This window comes from Gordionus sp. m RMFG-2023, chromosome 1 (assembly GCF_954871325.1).
Source record: "Gordionus sp. m RMFG-2023 chromosome 1, tfGorSpeb1-WG-v2, whole genome shotgun sequence".
In the NCBI taxonomy this organism is placed as follows: Eukaryota; Metazoa; Nematomorpha; class Gordioida; order Chordodea; family Parachordodidae; genus Gordionus; species Gordionus sp. m RMFG-2023.
The window spans coordinates 24,871,740-24,898,117 of record NC_088775.1 but is presented as its reverse complement, the minus strand read 5'-3'; the positions used below and the strand labels follow the sequence as shown (position 1 = coordinate 24,898,117).

The window sequence follows — 26,378 nt, the reverse complement described above, 5'->3', positions numbered from 1 at the left end:
AATGTATAAAAGGAACATTTTTATTAATTTATTTTTGAAGAAGTGTTTGCACTCCTCCATTTCGGCCAGACATAACGTTTGCACCATCATATGCCTGGCTTATTATATTAGCTGAATTAATATTTAGATCATTAAGTTGCTTTAAAATGCAATCTGTAATGCTTTCAGCAGAAAGACACTCTAAATTAATGATTCCTATTAAATTTTCTTGGATTTCTCCAGAAAAAATATAGCGAATTATTATGCTCAGGTTTTCAGAACCTGAAGCATCTTTTGTCTCATCAGCCTTAAGACAAAAAAAAGGCATCTCGGTTTTATTATATTTGTCTGAAATATGTTCAAGCACCATATCTGCCATAATGGATATTACTTCGTTTTGAATCTGTGGTGATGTCTGGGCATTTTGGGGTATAAATTTCATAATTTTATTTAATTCAGTGTCTTTTTGGATGGTGTAGGAAAACATTGCTATAAATAGCCCAGAAGAATAAATTATGTTTTCATCTTTTGCAGCATCCGTAATATTTGTTGAACCAGTCCCACGGAAAGGTAGCTCTTGTATCCTAAGAAATAGCATCAAATCAAATATTGATTTAATATAATATTGATTACGATTAATTTGATCACCTCCCAACATTTTAGTTATTTCTGTACCTTTGTTTATATTTTGATTTTTATCATGCCATATTGTAATTGTATTTAAATGAGCTTTTGAGCTCCCGTGTTTTAGCAGTCCCTTCTTGGCAGCTAACGCATTTTTACAATTTCTGAATCCCGTTTGTCCAAATTCATCACTTGGATTACACAAGTATTTTCTACATGGAAAACAAAAGGCAGCGTCAGCTTCTACACTATATTCCAACCTGTCTCGGCTTCTATACCATGATTTTTAATGATATTTGCCTTCCATGGATATCTTTTTCCGCGTAATTGTTTAATTTGATTTGATTTGGTTTATTCTGGCCAAGGTCTCCTGGGATTTGAATTGAACCATTAGAGGACTTTTTTGACACTAAAAATATTATAATTAATAAATTGTAATGAGGGAAAGGGTCATAAATAATAATGGTCATCAGGATGGGCGAAGGAAGGGCATGAAAATGAACAAACACAAAATTTATCTTGTATTTAAGATACAAGTATTTGCTATACTGTAGTGCCCAACCCTGATGAAGATTATCAGTAAAGTTGATCAGTAAAATTATAGATATTCAGTATTAAAAACTAGAAAAAGGTCATAAACATTATATCTTTAAAGATTAGCAAAAAAATATAATATTTTTATATTTATAAATCAATTACTAGTTGCCTCTTGACAATGAGAGACTGAGCGGCTAGATAAAGATGATTGAGTCTCTTCTTCGTCTATATTTGTTTTAAAATCAAAATGTAATAATGAAACACCATATTCTCCTACTTCTATTGATATTGTCAAAAATATATAAATAGAAAAATTTGGGTTAAATTTTAAACTATTTACCATCTTTCTCCTCCTGAGTGTAGTGAGGATCATTTTCTAAATTATTGGCTTCATTCATATCTTGAAATATGAGTGAATATATTTTAATAATTAAAATTATTATACAAAAATGATAATATTAATAATAAATGTCTATCTCTTATCTTATATAAAATAAATATATATGAAATAATAATATATAGGTATTGCCCTATATCAATATCATATAAGTCATGAAATAATAATATAAATTTATACTAACTATGAGAAGAATCAGTTTCTGAAATTTCTGATGTAGTATTACTAGTAGTTTGTAGAGGTGATGTTGCTTGACATTTGTTTAACTTTAACTTAAAATAAGAGTTAATAACTGATTGTTTCTTCATAATTTTAAAATAAACGCTGTAAAATAAAATAACTGGTTATATATTATAATATAAATGTGATACCTATAGAGAATGTTATACACAACAAAAACAATGAAAAAAAAATGAATGAATGATAATAATATTGGGTAAAAATAAAAATAAAACAGGATAGAAAAAAATTTACAAACTAGACATGTTTGTAGAATAAATATTCAAAATTTATTTTAAAAATATAAAAATAATCAATTCTAAATAGACATGTTTTTTGAATATTTTTGAATAAATATTCAAAATTTATATTATAATATAAAAATAATCAATTCTAAAAAAAAATTTCAAATTGGGGGGGGGGGGGGGCAGAAAAATTTTTGGGGGCCACTTTTGGGGGGCCAAAGATTTTTTCGGGAGTCAGGTTTGGGGGCCAAAAATTTTTTACGGCCCTGTATTAATGTGATTTTTAATATAATTATAAAATATGCTTTTAGATGCTTGACGAACTTAGATGACTAGCCTGCAGAGATTCTTTAAAATTTGGGCATTCTTTATTCACTGCAGCAATTTTATTATAGGTATTGGATTGTTTGTGATGGGTGGATTCAAAATATTTCCCATTTGATATGCTTATTTGTAATTGTATTCTCCCTGTGTAGCATCATGCTCTTATTTTCCGATTCTATAATTATATAATCAAAAACTTTTTCATAATTTTTGGACTAATGATGGGTGTATGGTGATTTTAATACAACCCCTTCTCTGTATATTTTTCAAAAAATTTAAAAAGGGGAAAGAAATTTTGTCAACACTTAATCAATGGAAGGATAGACAAATCACATATAATTTTATCACTTTAAATTATCTTCTAAAATTTTTCCCGAAATGGAAACTCTTCTCATTTTATTTTTAGAGATGGCGGGAGGGGGTTATTTTCGATATTTAAAAAAATAAAATTTTAGGAGAAGAATTAATTTCCAGTTCGGTTTGATGAGATCAGAGTTAATTTTTTTAGCCGCTTTTGCACACCTAATTTATTAATTTAATATCAATAGGAGAATCACTAGATTTTTAGCAAAAACACAACAAAAAATGTGTTATAAATTTATATTAAACGTCTACAATGGGTGGTCGCGGATTTTTATCTAACATCTAGACATGCAATATTTCATTTTTAGGTCGATCCGCCTAATCATATTTAATCGGAAAGGGTACGAAAAAGACTTATTGCAATTCAACCATACACAAAAGGATCTATATTTATTAAACATTATTTATTACCATTTGATATTTTTATTTTCTTAATCCAATCAATAGATAGATGATCAGTGAAAAAATCATTCATAAAAAAAGAAGTATATTATAAAATTTTAATATAAAAAAATGATTATATAACTTAATATAAAGAATTTATTGGAGAAAAGGAAAGCGGGGAAGGGGGGGGGAGGGTATATATAAAAATAAACAATATTTAAAAAATATTTAAAAAAATATTCGATCTATAAACATCTGTTATTAGCATAGCAATGTAAATATTAATATTAATAATATTTAAAAAAAAAATTTTTTCATTAATCATCGATCAGCCCTATTCCATACTTTTTTTAACTACTATAATAAATGTATTCTATGGATGTTCGATAAAATCTTTCTTTCTAAATAATAATAAATAAACTCGCACTGAGTATTCATATTTAAATATCAAGAAAATGTTTAAAATTCGAGGTTCTGTTATGCCAGGTTGTAAACAGGTATTTTTAGAGATTTAATATAGTTTTTTTCTTTTCAATTTTAATTTGCAATTTAAATACAATTATAAATTAGCATCTATATATTTCAGGCGCGTACGCAGGAATTTGGTCTGGGGGGGGGGGGGGGGATAATAAAATTTTTTAAGAAATATTGTTTTTTAAAAATATCAAGCATAAATTTATTAGGACTAATAAGTATTTCTAATACACAATTTTAAATTAATGTGAATTATAAAAAAATTATATGTAAAGAATCACTTAAATGACCCAAAATAGAAATTTGAATTTTTTGAGCTTTTAAATTTATATATAAAGTATAAAAAATTTAAATGTTAGAAATATAAATTAATACACAAAGCTTAGGGAATAATTGTATTTTGTATGTTATATATTTACAATGTAAAATCCAATCTTCGTTGGGATTGAGCTAATTTTTCAATTATCTCATCCTTGCTTGTTGTCAAATGCCTATGAATATTCAAAAGATCCAAACCTTTCAATCTACTTTCAAAAGTTGTACTTCTTGGTATGTTTTTCAGAGACCTGCAGGCCCGACCCCCGGGCCGAATTTTTTTAAAAAAACACCCGGACTGAGCCTGAATTTTTAAAAAAACATCTAGGCCGGGCCTGAAAATTTTTTTAAAAAAAATATCCGGGCCGGACTGTATATTTTAAAACAGCCTATATTTGAAATCGTTATTAGTAGCTATAAAAATCAAAAATAAATATAATTTATTTTAAAAAAATCCGGGTCGGGCCTGAAAATTTTATTTTAAAAAAGGCCGGGCCGGGCCTGAAAATTGAGCTTAGCCGTAAAAATCCGGGTCGTGCCCTGCAGGCTCTGTTATTCTTCTTAAAAAAGAGAATGTTCTCTCATTAGTTTACTATTGGGAAGAGTTGCTAATATATATAAACCCTTTTAATACATTGGGAATATAATCTAAAATGTGTTTGAAATAAGGAAGAGCATCCATAGAATTTTTTGGGACTGTATCAACCATAGTTAATCTTATAAACATAGTTATTCAGCTAATAAGGCATCATAAGATACTTTAACATCTTCATGATAAAAATCCAACAAATATTTTTTTTTCTATCACCATCTAAAAAAGGTTGGGAAGGCTTTTATGGAAATAATATTTGCAGATTGGTAAATGCTGGTTTATAAATGTATTTGTATCTAAGATATACTCTTCTACTGATCCTATATTAATGTTTTAACTATGAGCTTGCCTTGCTGCAAGTCGAGTGAGACAAATATTAAACACGTATAGCTCTGCTTTTGATTTAACAATAACATATAAAATATGAAATTCTTCATAAACATTAGCCCTAATTTCCCTGAATTCTAATAAAATGCTCTCCGCTATTCTCATCTTCTTAATCAAGTCATCATGTTTATGAAAAGTAATACATAAAATAGTTGTACATTCTAATGAGAAAAAAAATTTGGAATAAGCATTGAATCCAATAATTTTCTTGCTTCTAAGAAAAAATTTCTTCCAGGCCATTGTGATATGTCAGTAATATCAAATAATCGGCTCTTCTAACTCCATAAAAGCTGTTACTGCTTGATGGCGGAGACTCTATCTCGTAGGACAAGGTTGCAATTTCTTTCTCCCTGTTGGACAATTTCAGAATAATTATTATTTGACTAGAAATTTAAAAATGGTAGATAAATATTACGCCACTAAAAATTTGAAAATAATAAGATAATATTACGCCGGAAAACTTGAAATCGAAATTAATTGATAAACTTAGCGATGAATGTGATAATAAATGTAATTAAATATATATTTAATATGAGATAGGAATAAATATTAACAAATATAAATTAATATAGTACTGTGTAAATTTAATTCAAAACACTTTAATATTTATTAATTTATTTGAAAATAAAATTATTTGACTTGTAAAAAGTTGTTAAAATAACATATTTATATATTCTTATCAATTTTTACAAGTTAAAATTTTTATTTACAAACGAATTAAAAAATATGGATATGTTTTAAATTAAATCTTCACAACACTCTAAACAAAAATATTTTTGAAAAATATATCCGGCATCTGCATTTTTTGGCTTTGGGGGGGGGGGGGGGGGATTTGTCCCCCTGCCCCCCCCCCGCTGCGTACGCCAATGATATATTTTCATTAAGTGGTTTACTACAGAAATACGAATCAACCAATTTGGTATTCGTACAAATATACAAATATTTACTAATAAATTATGAATAATTTCGAATAAATAATAAAATTTCGAATAATGAATAAGTTATTTTATTAAAGGAATATTTTTTGCACTATTCATAGTCAATTTTCGAATTGGATAATTGTGCTATTCTATTCGTATTCGTATTCGTATTCGAAAATGAAAATACTATTCTTTTTCATTTATAAGTAAATTTGACAAGAGAATATTTTAATTGGTATATACGACTCGATATTATTTTTTAGAGAATAATGATAAATTTAAAAAATGGGCATTTCTTTATTTAATTATAATATGCTTATCAAACTAGAAACGGGGTTTAAAGGTTCAAACCTAATCTATATTATTATTTTTCACGAACCGAACCTGAACTATAAACCGCTATTTTTATCTAACCGAAAACCAACCGATATTCGGTACACTTTGGATCTCTGAATATACCATAACATAGAAACGGCCCGATTAAAATCTTCGCCAAAATATTATGTAAGCTTGTTTGCTTATAGATGGCAGAAGGGTTTGGACTTCTATTTGCCAAATTTCGAGGCTTACTTAATATAATTTTGGCTAAAATCTTGATCGGCCGTTTGTAAAAATTGATAACAAAACTAACATAGAGGTCAGCATCTAGCATGCTATTTTTTTCAGTAGCGGTAAAAAAATATCGGCTGCTTTGCGCCACTAATTTAGAGCGCTACCTCTGTACTTTTAATTTAATATAATAGATAATAAAATTATTAATAAAAAAATTTATAATTTTATAATCAATTCTAAAATCATAATCTTTTTTAATTTTGAAAGAAATTTATATTATAAATTATGCATTATAAATCTAGTTTTCAAAATAATTAAATTTTAAATGCCGAGAATTCAATGATATATTTTATAATTTATTATCTGTATGTTACATAGCTGCTATTGTTCACCCTGGTTTCGAATTGAATTGATTGTTTTTAAATAGCACCCGATTAAAATTTTAGTCAAAATAATATTATGCAAGCCTCGAGATGTGGCAAATAGGGATCCAAACTTTTCTGACATCTATTAGCAATCTCCAGTGTACATAATATTATTTTGGCTAAAATCTTGATCTAGCCGTTTTTAAAAATACACTGGATCTTGCTCACCAACGTTTTTGTACTTCCCATCAAAAGACGTCAATGATATTAATTTGACTCAAAGAAAATAAATTGTAATGTTAAATAATACTATACCAACCAGGATACCCTTTCCAGATCAAAAACACTACTTATTATCGATGATTTTTTTTGAAATAAATTTAAATGATAATGCTATTGAAAATCCTCTAGACGCATTTTATAATATAAAAATAAAATACTCAAATGAATATTTTTTATATAAAATTTTGTATTTATTTTATAATTTTAAAATTATAACTAATATACTAAATTTAATACTGTATACTCAAGTTCTAGTATTGAACGATTATTTAGTACGGTAAAGCTTATACTTTCCTAGACTTGAGGATGACAGTATAGAAATGTTATTATCCAATAAAAAATAAATAAATTATTAGTCAAATTTTTATATCAATATTTTTTAATTATGAGCGTGAAAAATATTTTTAAAAATTCCAAAATAGCTTAAAAAGTAACTAAAGCGCGCTACTTTTTTTTGTAAAATAGCAATAGCATGCTACTTTTAAAAGTAGCTTTTAACAACACTGGTCCAAACATGCTCATCAAATAATTTTAGAAAGTTTTTTAGCCCGGATCATAAAAATATTTTGCGCAAGTTTCCCTCCTCCATATTTTTTGAGGGCCTTTTACATCTCTGGATAATAATTATGGTCGCTTATGCCATAATGACAAAATTAATAATTTAAATTAAGAGGTATCTTCCCTTTCAAGGAGATTTTCACACCTACCATTTCTCTAACTTGTGATGTAAAATACGACATTCGCTGCCCTTTTATTTTTAAGAACGAATAAACGCGCACGCGTTGCAAAAAATATATAAATAAAAAAAAAATTCAATATAAATTTTTTATAAATTTTTTTTACTCATTAAACTTTTTTTTTAATTTCGCAATTGAATTGTCTTTTATAATATTCATTACTAAATCTCACTATTACAAAATCGGTTAAGTTCCACCTATTTTAGTTAAATTACAATTGGGTACAAGGTTTGTTGGTATCCTTGAGAAAAAAAATAGGCGATAAGAATTGTGGGTTAATGATATAAAGGATTATATATTTTTTCTGAAGGCAACTGGTAGTTCCGTCTCGATAAGAAGTCGTATCCGATGGTTTTGTTCGAATCCAGCAAGGACCATATCTTTTTATGAGGAAAACTTGGTAGTTCTGTCCTTAGGGGAATGATATATTGTATATATGACACGACCATGTTATTCCGTATATAAGTGGGTCTTATTGAAAAATATATAATTGGCAGTCCCTATCAACGCCTAAATTGTAAAATACCGATTCGCTAGATACTGCTTTTGAATTCGAATCAAGAGCCATAAGATTGGCAAGCAACGCTCTTATTGACTAAGCCACAGACACTTTACGAAAATTAAGATCCTTTAATATGTATTATAAACTAATTTGGCAGTCTCTATCTAAATGAAAAATAAAACCAAATACCAATTCACTCGGTACTGCCATTAAATATTGGTATGGTATACATATTTTTTTTAACTAAACGAAATTGAATAACTGCAAAATTTGAATACTAATTTAACCGTTGATAGCATTCGTTGAAAAATAAAGCGAGAATTTCTCTGGATCAATATATATAATGGCGTCTTTTATAACTTCAAGATGACTCATTTTTTTCAAAATTAGCAAAACAAGAAATAATAATATTTTAAATGGTGCTCTTAAGTTTGCTGGTGGCTTGTGCTGCTGTATTTCCCATACCCCGTAACACCCTCATTGATCAATACAGACCTAATTAGAAACTCCTAATATCACAGTCATTATATTTTTCGCCATGACATTAATAAAATATAATTACAAAACATTCAACGGTATGACGCAACACCATCGCGTAAATTGGAAAGGATTAAGTAGATATATGACAACGCTATTATCATTTGAATAAAATCGGAGAGCGGGGGGCAGTTTTGATTTGTATTTCCTTTTTTGCTAATTTGATTTGGTAATAGAGGGGAGTGGATAAAATATAGAACGAAGGGGGGGGGGGTTGTTAAATTGTCACCAGCTTAAGGAGGGTGTAAAAGTCCCTTTACTATTTTTAGTAAGTAAACCAAGTGTTAATGTAAAATATGGAATTATATGAGTCCAACATAATAAACTTGAAGAAAATTGTCATTAGAGATGTGCAACTGGCCCAAACCTGGCATACTTAGCCACGGGCCTGACATAAGATGTTAAAATATAATATGATATGATTTCATTTTATGTTTAAATTTTTGGCAAGAAGCAAGGAATTTTTTTTAGTTTTAAATATAAAAAACATAATCATTAAAAATTGATATTATGGATAAAAAATTTTTTAAAAACCATTTAAAGAGGGGGACATATAAAAGCGGAGGAGTAATAACTATTTTGAAAATATATTTGATGATTCTGTTAGATTCAGTGTTATATAAAACTATATTGATAAAAAATTAATTTCTATATTTAAATAAATTCTGACCGGGAGGACGGAGACAAATAAAAATTCTTCCGGTCCTGGCTTAAAATATAGGCCTACTGATACCGTTACCAAGGCTGATTGATTATTTACGTTAGTCTGCCTATGATGATAAGGCCTGTCAGATTTGACATATTATCAATAAAAATGATTATATTTTAACCACTGATTCATATTATCAAGGATGATCAAATTGGTCAACCTTCAATTACTCCCGTTTTAATAACATATCATTTACACTAAAATTTTAAAAGATTTTATACTTTCCTCTCACACGTGTACTTCGGTCATTTTAATTTAAAAATAAAAGATGTCTCAAAATAATACATTACCACCGCACCCCCACTCTAAAATAATATATATATTACAATTTCCTGATTCGAATGATCCAATCAACTATAGTTTTAATCATTGTGTAAAAAGCTCATTATTATTATTTTTTTAATCAACGAATTAAGTCGACAAAACTCCCTCTAATCGGCAGGACCCTTTCGAAAATCTCAATTCCAGCTACACTTACTACCATAAAAACAAGAGGAAAAAACTTTTTTTCGACATGATGAATCCCTCTAACAGGTAAACATGTTTTGTTTCAAATACAGTAAATCATAAATTAGAAAAGACAATTTAATAAAGTTTATGTAGTTTGAGATTAATTTATTATAAAAAACTTTTTAAGAAAAATATATAATTTAACAATTCTAGAAATTTTAAGAAATTTAACAACCAACGACTTCATTATACAAGGTATAATAATGGGAATATAATTAGTGCAAATGATAATACGAGGAGGAAGGGGGGGGGGGGGGTAATTTTTAAAAAAAAAAGGGAAGAAGAAAAAAATCTAGATTAATCGGGCTCCTCGGGGAATGATCCTATGAAGCATGTGAAATTAGATTTTATAATCTGAATTCCTATGCGTTGACGTAAGTAGACGCCTTCTTTTGGGTCTCCTGATTTTGTTCTTAAGGTTCTGCCAATCTTTTTAATTAGGCTAAGAGCCTGACTTCCAAGAGATGTTAAGGTTGTCGTGACAACTGGTACGAATTTATACTCATCTGGAATATCCACATATTTATTTGTTTTAAAATCTTCGGTGTATTTTAAAATGTCTTTATTGATGTTGGAGGGTGAGAGGGGGTCAACGCAGGAGAAATCCCAGGCTAGAAATCGGCCATTCTCCCAGGGAATTTGTGTAATTCCATCGGGTCGTCTCCCATCCGTAAAGAGACCTGAGGGTTCTAAAGTGGCAGGAAAGCCTGCTGACTGTAAAGCTCGTTTTATGAGAGCATTACACCTGTTATGCCGGATCGAGCGTCCACTGCTAAAAATGCATTGGAGGCAATGACGACCAGTTTGACTAACTGGCCTTTTGCACTTGGCGCACTTATATGAAACTGAGGTTGTTGTATTTAATCGAATGGCTACAGCAAAACTGAATTCTTGATTTGAAAGTTCGAGATCAAGATTTTTAGAGGGGATGGCATCCAAGTATTCATGTCCTGAACCTTGGTTGAGGGAAGCTAATAGGGCATGATCTTCAGATTGCAGTGTCGAAAAGAGGCATATTTAAAATACTAAATATTACCTAAAGCTGAAAGTCAATATACAATTCACTTGGAAAAATAGAACACTTTGTTTAATTTTGGTTGTCCACATTTTTGCAATTAAAATTTCTCCCTGCACCCCTCTCTCCCAAAAATGTTTATGCAAATGTAAAGCTTGCATCAATGTGTTTTTTCAGTCAATTTGTTATTTTTTCAACTTTAAATCATTTTTTGCGAGCGCTTTACTTAAAAGATATATGCTGGAAATATATTCCAGCATGTGAAAACCTGCTCTATGATTTTTGGAAATTTTTGCCATGAACCTTTGAATTTAATAAAATCTTTCCATATATTTTTTACAGGGGCGGGCTGGCGACGCTACGGCCTCGTGGGCATTTTTTATAGCGGCCTCATTTATATGGGGGCTTCGCACCCATACCCCCATTTTGCCAGGTCTTCGACCGGGTTCCTTTAAATGGCTTTTTTGATTTACATGATTTTTGTTACTTCTTATTTTTTGAAAATAAGTTCAAAAGTTTTACATTTTTAGTAAAAAAAGAATAGAATTATTATACGATAATCATAAATTTTATTTTAAAAAAATGCACATCTAAAATCATATTCATTACCTATATAAAATAATATCCATTGAAAAATATATTTTATATTAGATTTACAACGATATTGCACTATAGAATCAAATTATACATCACATGTTAAATATAAAAAAAATGCATACTCAATATATTAAATCAATTAATTATAAATATATATTGCAGTTATACATTATTACAGAGTATAAAATTGCTGCACTTTTATAAAATCAGGCACCGATCATATTGTAAATAATATTAATAAGATTCTAATATAATTTTTACGTTAATAAATCTCTCATTAACTTTGAACCTTTGCGCAAATATACAGGAATATCTTCTAGTTCAATCTACGCTAATAGTTCTAATTCAACTGACATTATTAAAAATGCTTCTAATTTTTCTTGCTCAATATTAGCTCTCAGCTTATTTATATAATTTTTAATTTACTATATGCTTTCTCGCAATTAACCTGCGTGAATGATAAAGTTAAAATGTATTCATATGCCAAAAATAAATTAGTCACTTGTATGTATACTGTATCTTTTAAGAATTTCATACACGCATATCAAACACTTGTTACATTTATTATTATCACACTCAGATTTATTATCATATTGTAATATTCCATCTTCTTCATTTGACTCCTCACTTGTACATGCGATATCATCGTCCGTTTTATTTAATTCTGTTACCAAATCTTTGAATACACGACAAATGAACATAATTCGTTATGAAATTTAACAGTCAATATATATGCCAATTGTGCCAGTTTTTCCAAGGCCTTTTCAGAAATATTTTTACTATTTATTTCATCAAAATGTCTTGGATGCAAATATTGCACATTCAAGATAAGCTCTCAATTCGCAGAAAGTAGTTCCTACAAGCTATTTATAATTTGATCAATTATAGGACGAAATAGTTCGAACCTATAGGTGTCAATCCATTCTTGAGGACGTTCATCTTGTCAGTATATATTCTCTTTGCTCTTCCTATTCGATCTTTTTACAGAGAATTTTGTACTCAGATGCTCTCCGGGAGCTATAAATATGAAAATATTTCATTTAAATTAGCTTTCTTTATTTTGAATCGATGTAATAATCGATGATACAGAAGATTTAGCATCTTCTTTTATTTTCCATGCTGACAAAGTACCTAATTTTTTAGTTTGAAGATATAGTGGCCCCATTATTTTAAAAATTTCCAAATATATTATAGCTGTACTTAGAATCTTAAATTTATATAAATTATCAAGTTTTTGTCTCAAATTATTTATTATCTATTATAAATTGAAGTGCCTTTATCGTTATTGGGAGCAAGCTCTCTTTACCATAAATCCATCTAAGGGCTTTTTCACGTGCCCACCACCTTATCTCACCTATTTTTTGCAGCCTTCTCAACTTACTTTGGCCAGATAAATTATTGTGTTTCACCCAAGCATCTATCCTTTGATCTGATTCACTAACCTGGATTTTATTTGATTTCATTGAATTAAGAAAAAGAAATGTTGGCTATATTATTTCTACAATAAATCAATGTATAAAAATATAATATAATATAATAAATTAATCAAAACTTAGACTCTACTCAAACGGAAGCATTTTCACTTCGTTTGAAAAAAAAAACAAAGAAAAGAACGTGATAATGATGTGTAGCATCAAGCGACGTTATTGATATATTATGCATTAAAATATAGTAAACTACATGACAATTCTCAAGGAATGTGATATTCGAATCATAGAGATATCATTAAAAATAAATAAATGATAAGAGAAAAAAAATGTGATCATAATAATAATTTTTTTCTAATCGGTTTCTATTTTGATATTTTATTTTCCTCTGATCGGCCTCAAAAATCGACATTTTCTCGCGGTTTCGTGGTCAAAATGCCCACCGATGGCCAGTCCGCCCCTGATTATATAAGTAAAATGATGATGGACAAAGGGGACAAAATATGACAAACAATATGGGGAGACTTTGAAAGAAGTATTATTACAAAGATTTTTAAGTGAAGAAAATTTCATAACAAGATGTTGCAAAGTGGTATATAAAAAAATAAAAGTATATATATATGTAATACGAAACTTCAAAATACAACTATTAATAAATTGGTTAAATCTCGATTACTTCCTAACAAATTCTAGTGCACATAAATTTTAAATGGCTTGAGTGAACGGAAAGGGCTAAAATTTTTAGGGTAGTTATGTTGAAAATGAGAGAATTCATTTTGGATAAAATTATATTAAACCCTCATAAAATGATTTAACGTTGAAAAAATAACCCATTGAACATTGAGGCTAACATTACTAAGACTTATATTGTGTGGACTTAAAGACCTTCAATAAAATTTATGGGGGAAAACCAAACTTCTTGTCCCCCTCCCCCTTAGCAAAATTTGGCAACTACGGAGCATTATTATAATTTTTATTCTTCATCCTTATATCTATTATTTTTAGAATTTTCCACCACAAGCTCTCCCTCATCGACCTATTTTATCATTTCCTAGTCATTTCCATTCCACTTTGTTCACATTTTTTTGTAATTAAATGTTAGTCAACAACTTCTCATAATTTGTCCGGTGATGTTTTTATAATTTTATTTATTTCCCAATCTATTAAAATGATTCCCACACAGGGTGAACACGACCAATACCATCCCGGCCACCTTAAGCAATCCTCCATCCTCCACGGGAGCCAGTCGGGGAATCGCACTCCGTAAAAATATAGACACGCCTCCAAATAAAGGAGGTCCCCCCGATAAAACCGGCTCTAGGGGCAGGCCTGATGCTGGCGGAATCAATATGGAGTACGTGGAGGGACTCATGCCCGAACCCAAACACGAGCTCACCTTCAAAGAAAAACAGTATCTCATAGCCGTTGAAAAAGGGGACGTTCCAACTGTGAGTAATTTTTTCCTTTATTATTTTTATAATAGTATGGGGTGAGAATCAGACCCGGTCCGGAAATTTTTTTGCCCGGTCAGGTTTTGTTTCAATTTTTCACTAAGATTGCCCGATAATCTCGGGGAGTGGTTAAATTAAAAACATTTTACTTTATGGACTATCACCTTTATGAAATATTAGAATTCATCAAATAAATATACAAAAAATATTGCCTGGCCACTTTAATTTTTTGCCTAGCCCAATGGGAATATAAAAATGGTAAACCAATATCAGCCGATATTTGAAAACTATTTTTTGGAATTTTAACTTGATATTTTTCTTTTTTTAAAATATTTTCCCTATTTTTTGGGTATTTTTAATTTAATTTTACTTTTGTATTTTTACCCATTAGTTTGTTTATAGCTAATAATAATTTTCATTTTATATACTTTATTCTATTTTTGATTTTCCTTTAATAATAAATTCAATTCTATGTTTTAAATAAAAGAGAGTAAAAGTTAACATGAAATTCTTGCATAATATTAATAGAACCATATAAAACAGCTGAATAAATTTTACAATTTTATTTATTTTATTTTTTCAACAAAAAATTTTTATTTGGTTGGTTTGGTTTATTAAATATTCATATTAATTGTATCTGTATGTATGGCATAAAAAATGTTAATGTTTTGTAATTGCAAAAGTGTTACATTATAAAAATATAAAAGTGACAATTGATATATGAAAAAAATTTCCTTACAATCCCAGAGGAGTGAAAAAATAAAAAAATATTTTAAAATTTTGAGAAACGGGAATATACAATTAATTTGTATAATAATTCCAATAAGCTAAAAAATAATTTAGGTAATTAATTTAGTGTCCTGCAAATTTTATTTTTTTAAGTTTGAGACAAGTCTAAAATTTTTGGTTATTTATTTGCTAGACTGAATTTTTAAAATGAGAGAGTATTCACATATTAAGGTATCCTTCCCGTGTAATCTTTTCGCATAATATATGAGAAAATAATATGGAGATAGCATGGGAAATTTACTCCCCCCCCCTCCCCCTTCAGAATAAAATAATAGCACCCTTCCCTTCTATTTAAGAGTGCTTTATTTAACAATCACAAGTTTTAGGTCACTACTACAGTACGAATACGATAGGGATGGTTGTTTTAAGTTAGACCCAAAAAATTATTTGTTAAAAATAGTGTTCATCACTTCCAGGATTTTCGTAAATATTTTTCTATAATCACTTAATCTATTCATTTTTGGAAGAGATAGGATAGGAGGGTAATATAGAGAGTGGGATTTTCTCCTAAAATTATACTCAAGTGAAAATCTTACTCTTGGTTTCACCTATAAGTATATTTTATTTTTGAATTATCGTGGAATCGATATTTATTTTATAAATAATAGTTTAAAAAAAGGGGTTGAGTGTGAAAAATTCAGGTTCGGGTTCAGGGTTCGGAAAAATGAGGACTTAAAAATTTAATAAAAATAACGGAAAAGTTTTTTTAAAATTTATTTTATTATTCTATTTAGTAACCAATTATAATTAGTACAATAAAATTTAGTAAAGAATATTCTTTTTTTAATTTTATTTAGGCAAATTATTGTATGATTAATTTTTTCTATTCTATGAATATTTTTTTAAACCTATATTTTTGATCATAGGCCTTCTTTCCTTCCTTATTTTATCGAATTCAAAGATTTTACCTATTAATTTTCTTCTCTTTTTCTCATAGAATGTGGGCAATTTTAAAAATTCTGGCTTGACTTAAAAATTTTAAAAATATGATTTGTCCGGTCATAATTTTTAAAATTAAAAATCCGGACATGGCTGATTTAAAAAAATTTATTTTAATTTTATCAATTAATCAGCTGGGAAATCTTATAATGAAGCGTTTTATATTAATTTACTGCTCATATTTTTAATTTCCCGTTGAAACAATTAGCATCAAAATAACAAAATTTAGAATATTTATGACTGGGCCATAAATAATCAAAGAAAATCCTGAACGGACCAAGAAAACTTGGAAAGGAAAACCTGGGTCGGCTTGAAAATATATATTTTTTTTCTTATTCGGGACCTAAAATTTGAATTTCTATTGGTTGCTTTATTCTATTAATAAAAAGTAAACCAATAAATATTATATTAAATATTAATTTTTAAAAAAAAACCTTACTGAATTTTTTTTTCAATATAAAAGAATAACTTATAAGAAATTCAGTGTTTTTTTGTGGCATTATCACAGAAATTTAATATAAATTAATTAGAAAATATAAAATATATTACTTTTTATTAAAAAATATTAGATATGAAAAGATAATTAATATGACAAGAAAGTATGGTTTAGAAAAGCTATAATTTTGTAGTATACTAATAAATAATAAGTTATTTATATTATATCTCCTTATCTTTTTTACGAAATAGATATAATCATATTAATATGTTTACCTCTCTATCTTGAAAGTTAAAATAATAATAGTTCCCCTTACATGGTCACTTTAAGAAGGTTTTATTTTTTCCCATTTTCTTTTATTAAAATTTTTTAAGTATGAAAAAAAAATTTTGACCATAAAAAATAAATCGTTTCTGGGAATTGAAAAGAGATAAGTGGAAATAATATATTTTTTGTGCGAAGCAGTAAATGTTTTTTTTTAAATGTTAAAGTACATTAATCGGATATGAAAATGGGGATATATGAATGCAGTAAGAGTGATCAATTATATTCTTTGTTTATTATAATTGACTTTCATGATCCTGAACAATATTATCTACATTTTTTTTTAATTCTTAAAATTCTGGCTAGGCTGGCATTTGTTTTTAAAATTATTAACTCACGTCTGGTTGGATTCATTTTTAAAATAAATTTTAATTTATATGGTTTTGATTCCATTCTCATGTGATTCCCCTTTGAAACCATTTACATAATAAAGCCAGAATTATTTAAAATAATAAATTTAAAAACCTGTCTAGGACGTAAATAAAAAACCGCGGAAAATTTTTCAATCGGATGAAGGATAAAAATTTTCGATTGAGCTAGACCAAAAATGGGTATTTTTTTATATGCAAGCTCAGAATACTCCTTTAGATTCCTTACCCCCCCTCCCCCTCCACTTAAAAAAAATTATATAGAGGCGAGTCGATGGTCCTTTTTATTTAGACATTGCACAAATTTAGCTAAATTTCTTCACATTTTATAAATATTGTCAAACCGATTCTTCAAATCTAATATTTCGGTATGTACCCATCTAACATAGTTTCATCAGAACATACAATATTATTAATTAAATTTTTTCTTAAAATAATATCTTTTTAGAGAAATTTTAATGTTTTTATTATTAGTAATAAAATGCGGTGGGGATTTGATTCCTTTGATTTTATCTTTTTCTTCTTTTTTTCAATCTTATCTTAATATACATTTTTTTTTATTTAATAAGTTGACTTTATGTCTTTTAAATCTTGGTTTAATATTTTTAATATTAACAGGTTATCTATTTTTTGTAAATTATTTTATATTTTCAATTGCTCATTTTTTGAATATTATTAAAAACTTAACCGCAAATGTCAAATGTCCGTTCAGATAAGAGCAAACGGTACAAGGTAATTTTCGGTTCGTAAAAAAACTACTAATTAGAATTATGTATTAAGAATCACATTTTAAAAAAAATTTATCGCCATAACCCACAAAAGCAATAAAAGTTTATTTTATTATTATTATTGCAACAAATATTAATTGTCAAATTGTATTCTCAAATGCAATTGAGTTATTGAATATTTCCAAGAGTCTTTGGGCAAATTATATCCATAAGGAAAAGGAATAAAGTTTATAGTTGAAAACACTTTTATATGTTAACTTGGTTAACTGGCATAGTCAGATAGCAATAAATGAAATTATATAAAAATAGTTAAAATAGTTAAGATCTAAAGGTTCAATATTCAAGACACTCGCAGGGATCGGGTAACAAATGTTTTGACGGTTCAGATTCGGGTTATCTGTAAATAATAACGAATCATACAAGTTTAACATGCCGACTTTGTTTGGATCCCTGTAGAGACTAGCCGTCTCAGAGTCTTTCCTCCGGTAGTAACTTAAACGATTCATTAGGTTTTAACGCCAATTTTGATAATTCAGACTGAAGTGGAGGCTAGTAGTGTTAATGTTGTAACTTTTAAAGTGTCGAAGACGACTTTTGGTAATAAGAAAGAAAAATTAAATGATTTATTACTCCATCTAGGGATTAGTGGTGAGCGTAAAATTTGACAAACCCTAAATTTTTCCCAATTATTTTACATAAGATTTTGATGGTGTGAAATTTCAAAATCTCACGGTTCTGTCTGGGCTTTCGAATGATCCGGAACTTTCCTAAAAAAATACATAATATTTAATTATTATTTTTTAATCAGCACGATTTTATTCATTAATCTATTTAACTATTAATATGAAACAATTATATCATCGACTCGTTTAAGATGTCTTAATAAATTGCCATTATTTTATAAGAAAAATTTCAAAAATGAATTTTTTCACGTTCCTCATTAAGAGAATTTTTTTTGGTATTAGTTCTGGTCAGAATAAATTTTGACTTCCAATCTTTGTTCGTAAGATTCTGGCTGACTCTCACAGAATTATAACGATTTGAGTTCTTTCAAACTTTAGCCGATCTTTGCATGGTTTGACTCAATTATAATAGTATAAAAAGGGCTTTTAAAATGTAGTAAATTCGCCTTGTCATCCATTTTTGACACGATAAACTACAAATCTGCCTACCCATTGTTATTTTTTAAAAATGTTTACAAATATTTTTTGGTTTAAAAGGTAGGTAAGATCCTAGAAGAAGCTCAACTTTACTTTCACATCAACATAAACTGCGTCGATCCGCTCAACCGTTCTGCCCTATTGATAGCCATAGAAAATGACAATTTGGAAATGTTAGAACTGCTACTCAAGTATCATGTGGACACTAAGGACGCCATCTTGTACGCCATTTCAGAGGAAATGGTCGAAGCCGTAGAGCACCTTCTCAACTATGAGGATGGGCAACGGGTCAAACAATATGAAGCGGCTAAGGGAGCTCTAGGAGGACAGGGGTCTATTAAGTACACGGTATATCTTTTTAGTTTTTTAAAAAAATCGTATTTTGTGTTTCCTTTCCATTTCCTTTCTTTTCCATGCTATGGTGCCAGGGTTGAGAAAATATTTATAAAATAATATTTTATTACTTAGAAATGGAGTCTGTGATTTACCGATTAAATATTGTCTAAATAAGGCTTGCTGCTGATGTGGGATTCGGAGTTAGACCTTACCTAAAACGAATTATCCATATTCGATTCTTGCTACGAATTAAAAAATTATATGATTCGAAATTATCATTCTATCGAATTATTCTTAAATATTCAAAATTATTGATAAATTTTGCTTTTTATTTTATTTTCACATTTATAGATCACTTTTTTAAATTTTAACATTTTATTTATTTCATTTTTGAAAATCTTTTTATAGAATTTATTATCGAATATAATTATTTTTATTATTCACATTAATACGAATATGAGCATATCTTATCTAGATATAAAAGTTCATAAAGATTTAAGTATTTAAAACAAGAGTATGTTGAAAAGTTTATTAAATATTTTTAGGCTTTAAATTTATGAAATTTATTTCGGAATTCAAAGGAATTTAAACATACTTTTGTACCTAACAACAAAGAGATTTATATTTTATTCCCCTTTATATCAAAGTTGTAAAGGGACAAAAATTTGATTAATTCAGACTAACGAACCACTTTTATTATAGAACAGTTATAGTCACGTGCCCTTACCCACCTTTACCGAACCATTAAGCTTCGTAATAATTCCCTATAGGTAGAATAATGATGAATTATAAAGGTGTACAGGGATGACCATGAGGAAGCTGGGGAATTTCATTTTAAAAATTTGCAAATTATAGGATTTTAATCCCCAAAGTTTGAATATTATGCCATTATTATGAACAGGTCCGAATCATAACTAATATATGTTCCGTTCAGACTTAGGCTCAGACAAAAGAAATGTTCATGGTTCAGGTTCGGTTCGTAAAAAATAATAATATCGGTGCCGTTTGAACCTTTAATTTATTTTTTCAGACAAAACCTTATTAGAATTACATCTTTTAAAATTTTGTCCCTATTCCCAAAAAAATTATATTGAGCCATATAAAATTAAAGCATTTTCAATATTTTTTTTCTTTCAAATTATCTTTATAAGGAGAAGGAATATATTATATGGCTGAGAACCAGGGTTAAACAATATAGTGGATATTTTTATCTAAGATATTGTATCATTTTTAAACTTTTTAAAAGGATCTGGGGTCTTGTATCCTAGCTACAAATTATTTAAAAATATCTGTATTTTAATTCAAAAAGTACAGACACTTTAAAAAATTATATATTAGTTAATTTAAATAGTATTAAAATTTTAAATAATGTAATTTTAAAATGAAAAATTTATTCCAAGTTTAGGTATTTTAAGATAGGTAATGATATATAATGTTAGTCATCATATATAAATTTGCTAATCAACTACCATATTTTATTAAAACCGTTATATCCATCATTATCCCCGACCCGGCCCGGCCCGAATTTATTTAAATATAGAAATTAATCTTTATAATTACTCAAAATAAAAGACATATGTTATATGTCGTTTAGTTTCAATAAATAAAATCAAATATTTTTATTTTACATAAAAGATTCAATATAAAATTGATAAATTTAGATATATTTAAAAAAAATTCCAAGGTCTGACCTGACCCGGCCCGATTTTTTTTAAAAATATTATGCCCGGCCCGAACCCGATTATTTTAAATAGAATTAGGCCAGAGTCTGGGCCTGGGCCCGAAGCCCGTTCTGGCAGGGCTGGACTCGTGTCGGGTACGGGCCGGGCCTAACTTTGCAGATCTCTAAAATACTGCAGTGTAAAAAATGCCACAAATTTATAAGTGGCTCTGCAAACTCGTCATCTAATTTCGTCTAGTATCTAAAAGTATATTATATAATTTTATTAAATATTATTAAATATCATGTCCTATTTATTTGCTAAATTTAGAAAGTTTTTTAAAATAAATTTTATATTAATGATTGATAATGATAAGAAAATGATATTTAAAATCATCTAAAAGAAAAAAATAAGAAAAAATATTGATAAAATATATTAAATAAAAATTAAAGAATACTTCTCAAGATAATGATTTTTCTAGGATGACGCCTCGTCATCTAAAATCATATAAAAATTAGATGAATCATCATAATATATTACACAAACAAAAAAAACATAAAGAAATTGTAAAAACTACAAAAACATTAACTCAAAAAGACCAAGAATTTTCAAATAATAAAATGAAAGAATATTTCAGGAAAATTTATTAATCAATTAACTTTGTTTGTTATTAAAGGAATGTATCCATCCACTTTCTATAGTTGAATCTTGATACATTTTGACTTTGACTATTTGAACTTTAAAAAAGTATCTTATATATCGACACTTTAAAAGATTAAAGATATTGAAATTTTTGCTAAATATCTTGAATCTTAAAAACAAAATTTTAAAAAAGATATCTGTATTCAGATACAATTTTCTAAAAATTTGCCCAACCTTGTTAATCTAGGTGGTTGGCATGGTCAAATAAATATACAAAAATATCTGAAAATACTTATATTCTATCAAACAAAATGATTATTTATATATTTTAAAAGAGTTGTATATCTAAAGGTTCTAACCGATTCTTTTTATAGGTTCGGTTTAGTTAGGTCAAAAATTTTTAACGGTTCAGGTTGGGTTTAATATCTGTAAATAATAACGCTTAATGCCGGTTTAAAGGTTCTGTTTGCATCCCTGATTAAAAACAATTTAAAAAAGAAAAAGTAAAAGTATATATTTTTTATTAAAAATGAAACTATAATTTTTTATAAAAAATGAAACTAATTTTTTACCAGAAAAAAATAACAACTTCTATAATTATTTAAGGCCTGCATTCACCCAATAAAATTAAAAATATGGGAAGAAGATCTACCAAACCCCTTCCCTTAGAAAAATTTTGGATACGCTTATGCATGGCGTGAGTAATGCATAAATGATTCACTTCAGAACCATTTATAATCCATTTGGTCTTGTAGTAGCGGTTTCATAAATAATCTCCCTTTTTTTAGTAACCTTAAAATTCTATTATTCATTTAACAATCTCGCTGACCAAGTTTCTTGTTTAATACTAAAAATAATAAAATAAGAAGAAGTAAAAAAGAAGCCTCGACTTTTATAAGTGAGCATTATTTAGAGTTTAGGAAAAAATCTATAATATTGATAACTGTTATAAAGGAACTTTTATTAAGCGATATCTTATTATCTAACTAATATAATGTGTTTTTTTGCGAAGGAAAAAATAGATAACAAAGAGTACGAAAGCGCTTTTACCTGTGATATAACTCCACTTATCCTGGCAGCCCACAAGGACAATTACGAGATTGTCAAATTACTGCTTGACCGAGGTGCAAAAATTTCGCGACCGCATGACGTTAGATGCGGCTGTCGCACATGCGTCATGCAAAGCGAGACTGACAGTCTTAGACACAGCTTGAGTCGCATACATGCCTACAGGTAACTAATTATATATAAGTAGAAAAGGACAAAGGAGGGAAGGGATGAAGATAGAAATAAAAGAATAGAAAAGGGAAAATAATTAATAATACTTGATATATATTCTAAAGCTATTTCTATGCTAAATCTTAGACCTTCTTTTGATTTATTATAGTTAATGATTTTTTAAAATATTTTTAGTTATTTAAATAATTTTGAATTCATTAGATTTAAAAAATATTTTTTATGTATTTTATTTTTAAATGTTTTTAATTATATCATGATATTATATTTTCATTTTTAAAAATTTTACTTTAAATTATCAAGATAAATATTTGGAATTTAATATTTTCCCTGTTTCAGGTTAAAGTAATCTGTTCTCTGCTTAATTTTATCGAAATCCGATCCTATAGTCATATTTTCCTTAATGTTCTTTTTTGTAAAATTATGCCCATTTAGTCTATAATCCAATTCTTTTATTTCATTCCCACATTTTCATTTTATTAATGTTAAGTAAAAATAGCAGTAATATAACTTATTTAAAATTAAAGTATATAGAATAAATAAATTTTTATTTCCTCGATTTCAATACTATCTTCAAACGATTTTTATATTCTTTATTATTAAATTAATTTTTAGTATCGTGAAACATTAGAAAAATTTTCTACTAGAAGAGATTAAGTCCTTCATGACCATTTGTAAAATTTGAAATTGATCCTAAAAAAATGTAGGCCTGGTCATGAAGGACTTAATCTCTTCTAGTAGAAAATGGGGATCTTTTATATTATTAAGCCACAAAATATTTTAAGTTGCAATAAAGCCTGGAGCAGGAAACAATAATGTATGATCATGTAAAAATGTCTACTTTCAGGATTGACCTTCTTTAGACTTTATAAAATAAAGGTTCGTTTTTTAAATCAACATAAACAACTTTTTAAATAAATTATATTACCTTTAACCTGCCTTTTATATCACCTAAAACCTGCAGATAAGTTTGTTATCGTTCACCTGTGATCGTACGATGGAATTATAATTTAGTACAGCAACCAGGCAATCTGACTCACACATTTGGGCTAACATATTTTAATCTCCTTTTACTAATTAACTCTTTTTTTTCAATAGGAGATTCTTGAATATATTATACACGATAACCTATTTTATTTTTACCACTTTAATCACCAGCTTATTGGCTCTAGGCCCTTTCAAATTTATTAAATTCTATTGCCAAGTTTCTTTCAATCATTATTATATATCATTTTCATAATATGGGTAGTGATCTCTAATTTTAACCCTAAGCCTTGGGAAAAGATCTGAATTTTGATAGTTTAAATTTACAGTTAGTTTAAATCGACATAAAACATATTCTATGATGCTTATTCGAAAAAATTTAATTAGGGCGCTCTCAAGTCCGTCTCTCATTTGCCTCACATCACGTGATCCTATCATGACAGCATTTACAATATCTTGGGAACTCTCCCAGCTCAGCAGTATGGAGTATGAATTCACGACCGAATATGACGAACTTTCCACTAAATGTCGAAGATTCGGAACCGATCTCTTAGACCAGACAAGAACTTCTACCGAGTTAAAGGTTTTTTTTTGAAAGGAGGGAAATGGGGATGGGAAATAAAAAGGGGAAGAAAAATGTAACAATCATATTCTTGTCCTATATTCGGATAAAAATCTATATTTAAAAAAAATGTTCGTTCATGGCATATTTAAGATAGGGGGGGGGGTGAAACTATTTATGAAAAATATTATAGAGATGACCTGTTTATATATCGTTAGTTACTGGAGCGTCTTGGAATATTTGTGTTATAATATTTTTCATTTCAATTTTTTTTTATATATTGCTTTTTATACTTTATTCTCCATCATACTTCAAACGGATTGAACACTAAAATTAATAATTAAGCATATTTAGCATATTTAGCATTAAAATAAGCTTTCTGAACTAAAAGTAATCGATTTAAAAACGTTTCTATATACTGAATTCTAAAGTGATAAAGCATTAAATATTAACGTTTTAGAATGAGTACTTTTAATCGCTAGGACATCTTCTCTGAATTGATGCTTGGTGGATTGGATATTTTTTTAAAGCAACACTCCCTCGTTTTCATAAACATTTTGTCCTATGCCGTTGAAAATATTATTTAATTTTGCAATTAATAAATTTATATTATTTATAACTCCCCACAAATGTTAATACACATTTACTCTGGCAAAAATAAAAAAATGAACAATATTGGTTAATCCATCTTTACTCCGAGAGCCACATCCACAAATTATTTGCCCTTAACATATTTATTTTTTGAAAGCCTTGGCTCACAAAATCCGAATCCAAGCATTGAACAAAGAATTTATTTTTTAAGGCAAAAAATACAAGTAGAAATTTTTAAATATAATTACTGCCTCTTTTTAGGGACTCAATTATGTTTTTATTAATTGAGCGCCTCCCCCACCCCTTTTTACCTTCATTTTGTATTTTAAATAATTTTAATACCGATTTTTTAAATATTTAAAATTTATTCCTATTAGGTTACCGGTATAAATGAATTCATTAAAATTTTACGCTTCTTCATATGATTTCTTTTTATATTAAAGTTTTAAATAATATTTGGTTCTATAGTTTATCATAGTCACTTGCAAGCCTGGGGTAATGTTACACGACGTCAGTAAACATATATAGCAATTCTTACAACTCCTAAATTCTATTTTTTACATTTATTAGATAAGAATTAACTCATTACACCTACTCATCTTATTTGCTATCACTCGGGGGGGGGGCGCCCAGGGGCTCGAGCCGCCTGAAAAATTTGAAGAGCTTCCTCAAAAAGTGAAGCCCCTATGCTATATTATTTCCTACAATCATGAGAAATATAGAAGAGAAAAGCATAAAGATTACATAGTGGCTTGCCACAAACACCACTCCAAAACAATAACTTTTCTTGTATATAAGGATAGTTTACGGCATTATAATATTTTTATCAAAACACAAACACCAATAGGTTCAACGTTTTATATCAGTTTTCGCAGATGGATAATTGTTTTTTTAACCATATATTGCTCTCATATTTTCAATTTCTCTTTAAAACATTTTTCAAAATAAAGTCAAAGTGATATTAAACGACAAAATGTAGGACTTAAAGATAAAAAAATTGAACTCCAAAATAATATGTTTTATAAAAAATCTGGTCTCTAATATTTTATCATTCTAAATAATCTGATTTTCAAATATCTAAGATGATTTGGTAGAGAAATATGAGAGGCAATTTATACAGATTGATTAAATGGTAAATGGAAGTGAGGAATACTCAGACTAAAATGGGAAACATATAG

At 28.1% G+C, this 26,378-nt stretch overlaps 1 protein-coding gene across 3 annotated transcripts in view; it reads left to right on the top strand.

Moving 5' to 3' along the window:
• LOC135924462 (short transient receptor potential channel 4-like) overlaps positions 1-26,378 on the top strand; it is an 86,628-nt gene that overhangs the window by 31,847 nt on the left and 28,403 nt on the right. For 2 of the 3 annotated variants that reach the window (XM_065459542.1, XM_065459645.1), the window contains 5 exons: positions 9,861-9,978; positions 14,177-14,441; positions 19,249-19,536; positions 22,840-23,060; positions 24,435-24,630. In XM_065459542.1, the coding sequence (XP_065315614.1) occupies positions 9,861-9,978; positions 14,177-14,441; positions 19,249-19,536; positions 22,840-23,060; positions 24,435-24,630 (1,088 nt within the window). Of the gene's footprint in view, positions 1-3,438; positions 3,570-9,860; positions 9,979-14,176; positions 14,442-19,248; positions 19,537-22,839; positions 23,061-24,434; positions 24,631-26,378 lie in introns of those variants that run through there. The other variant, XM_065459592.1, reaches the window with a different exon arrangement.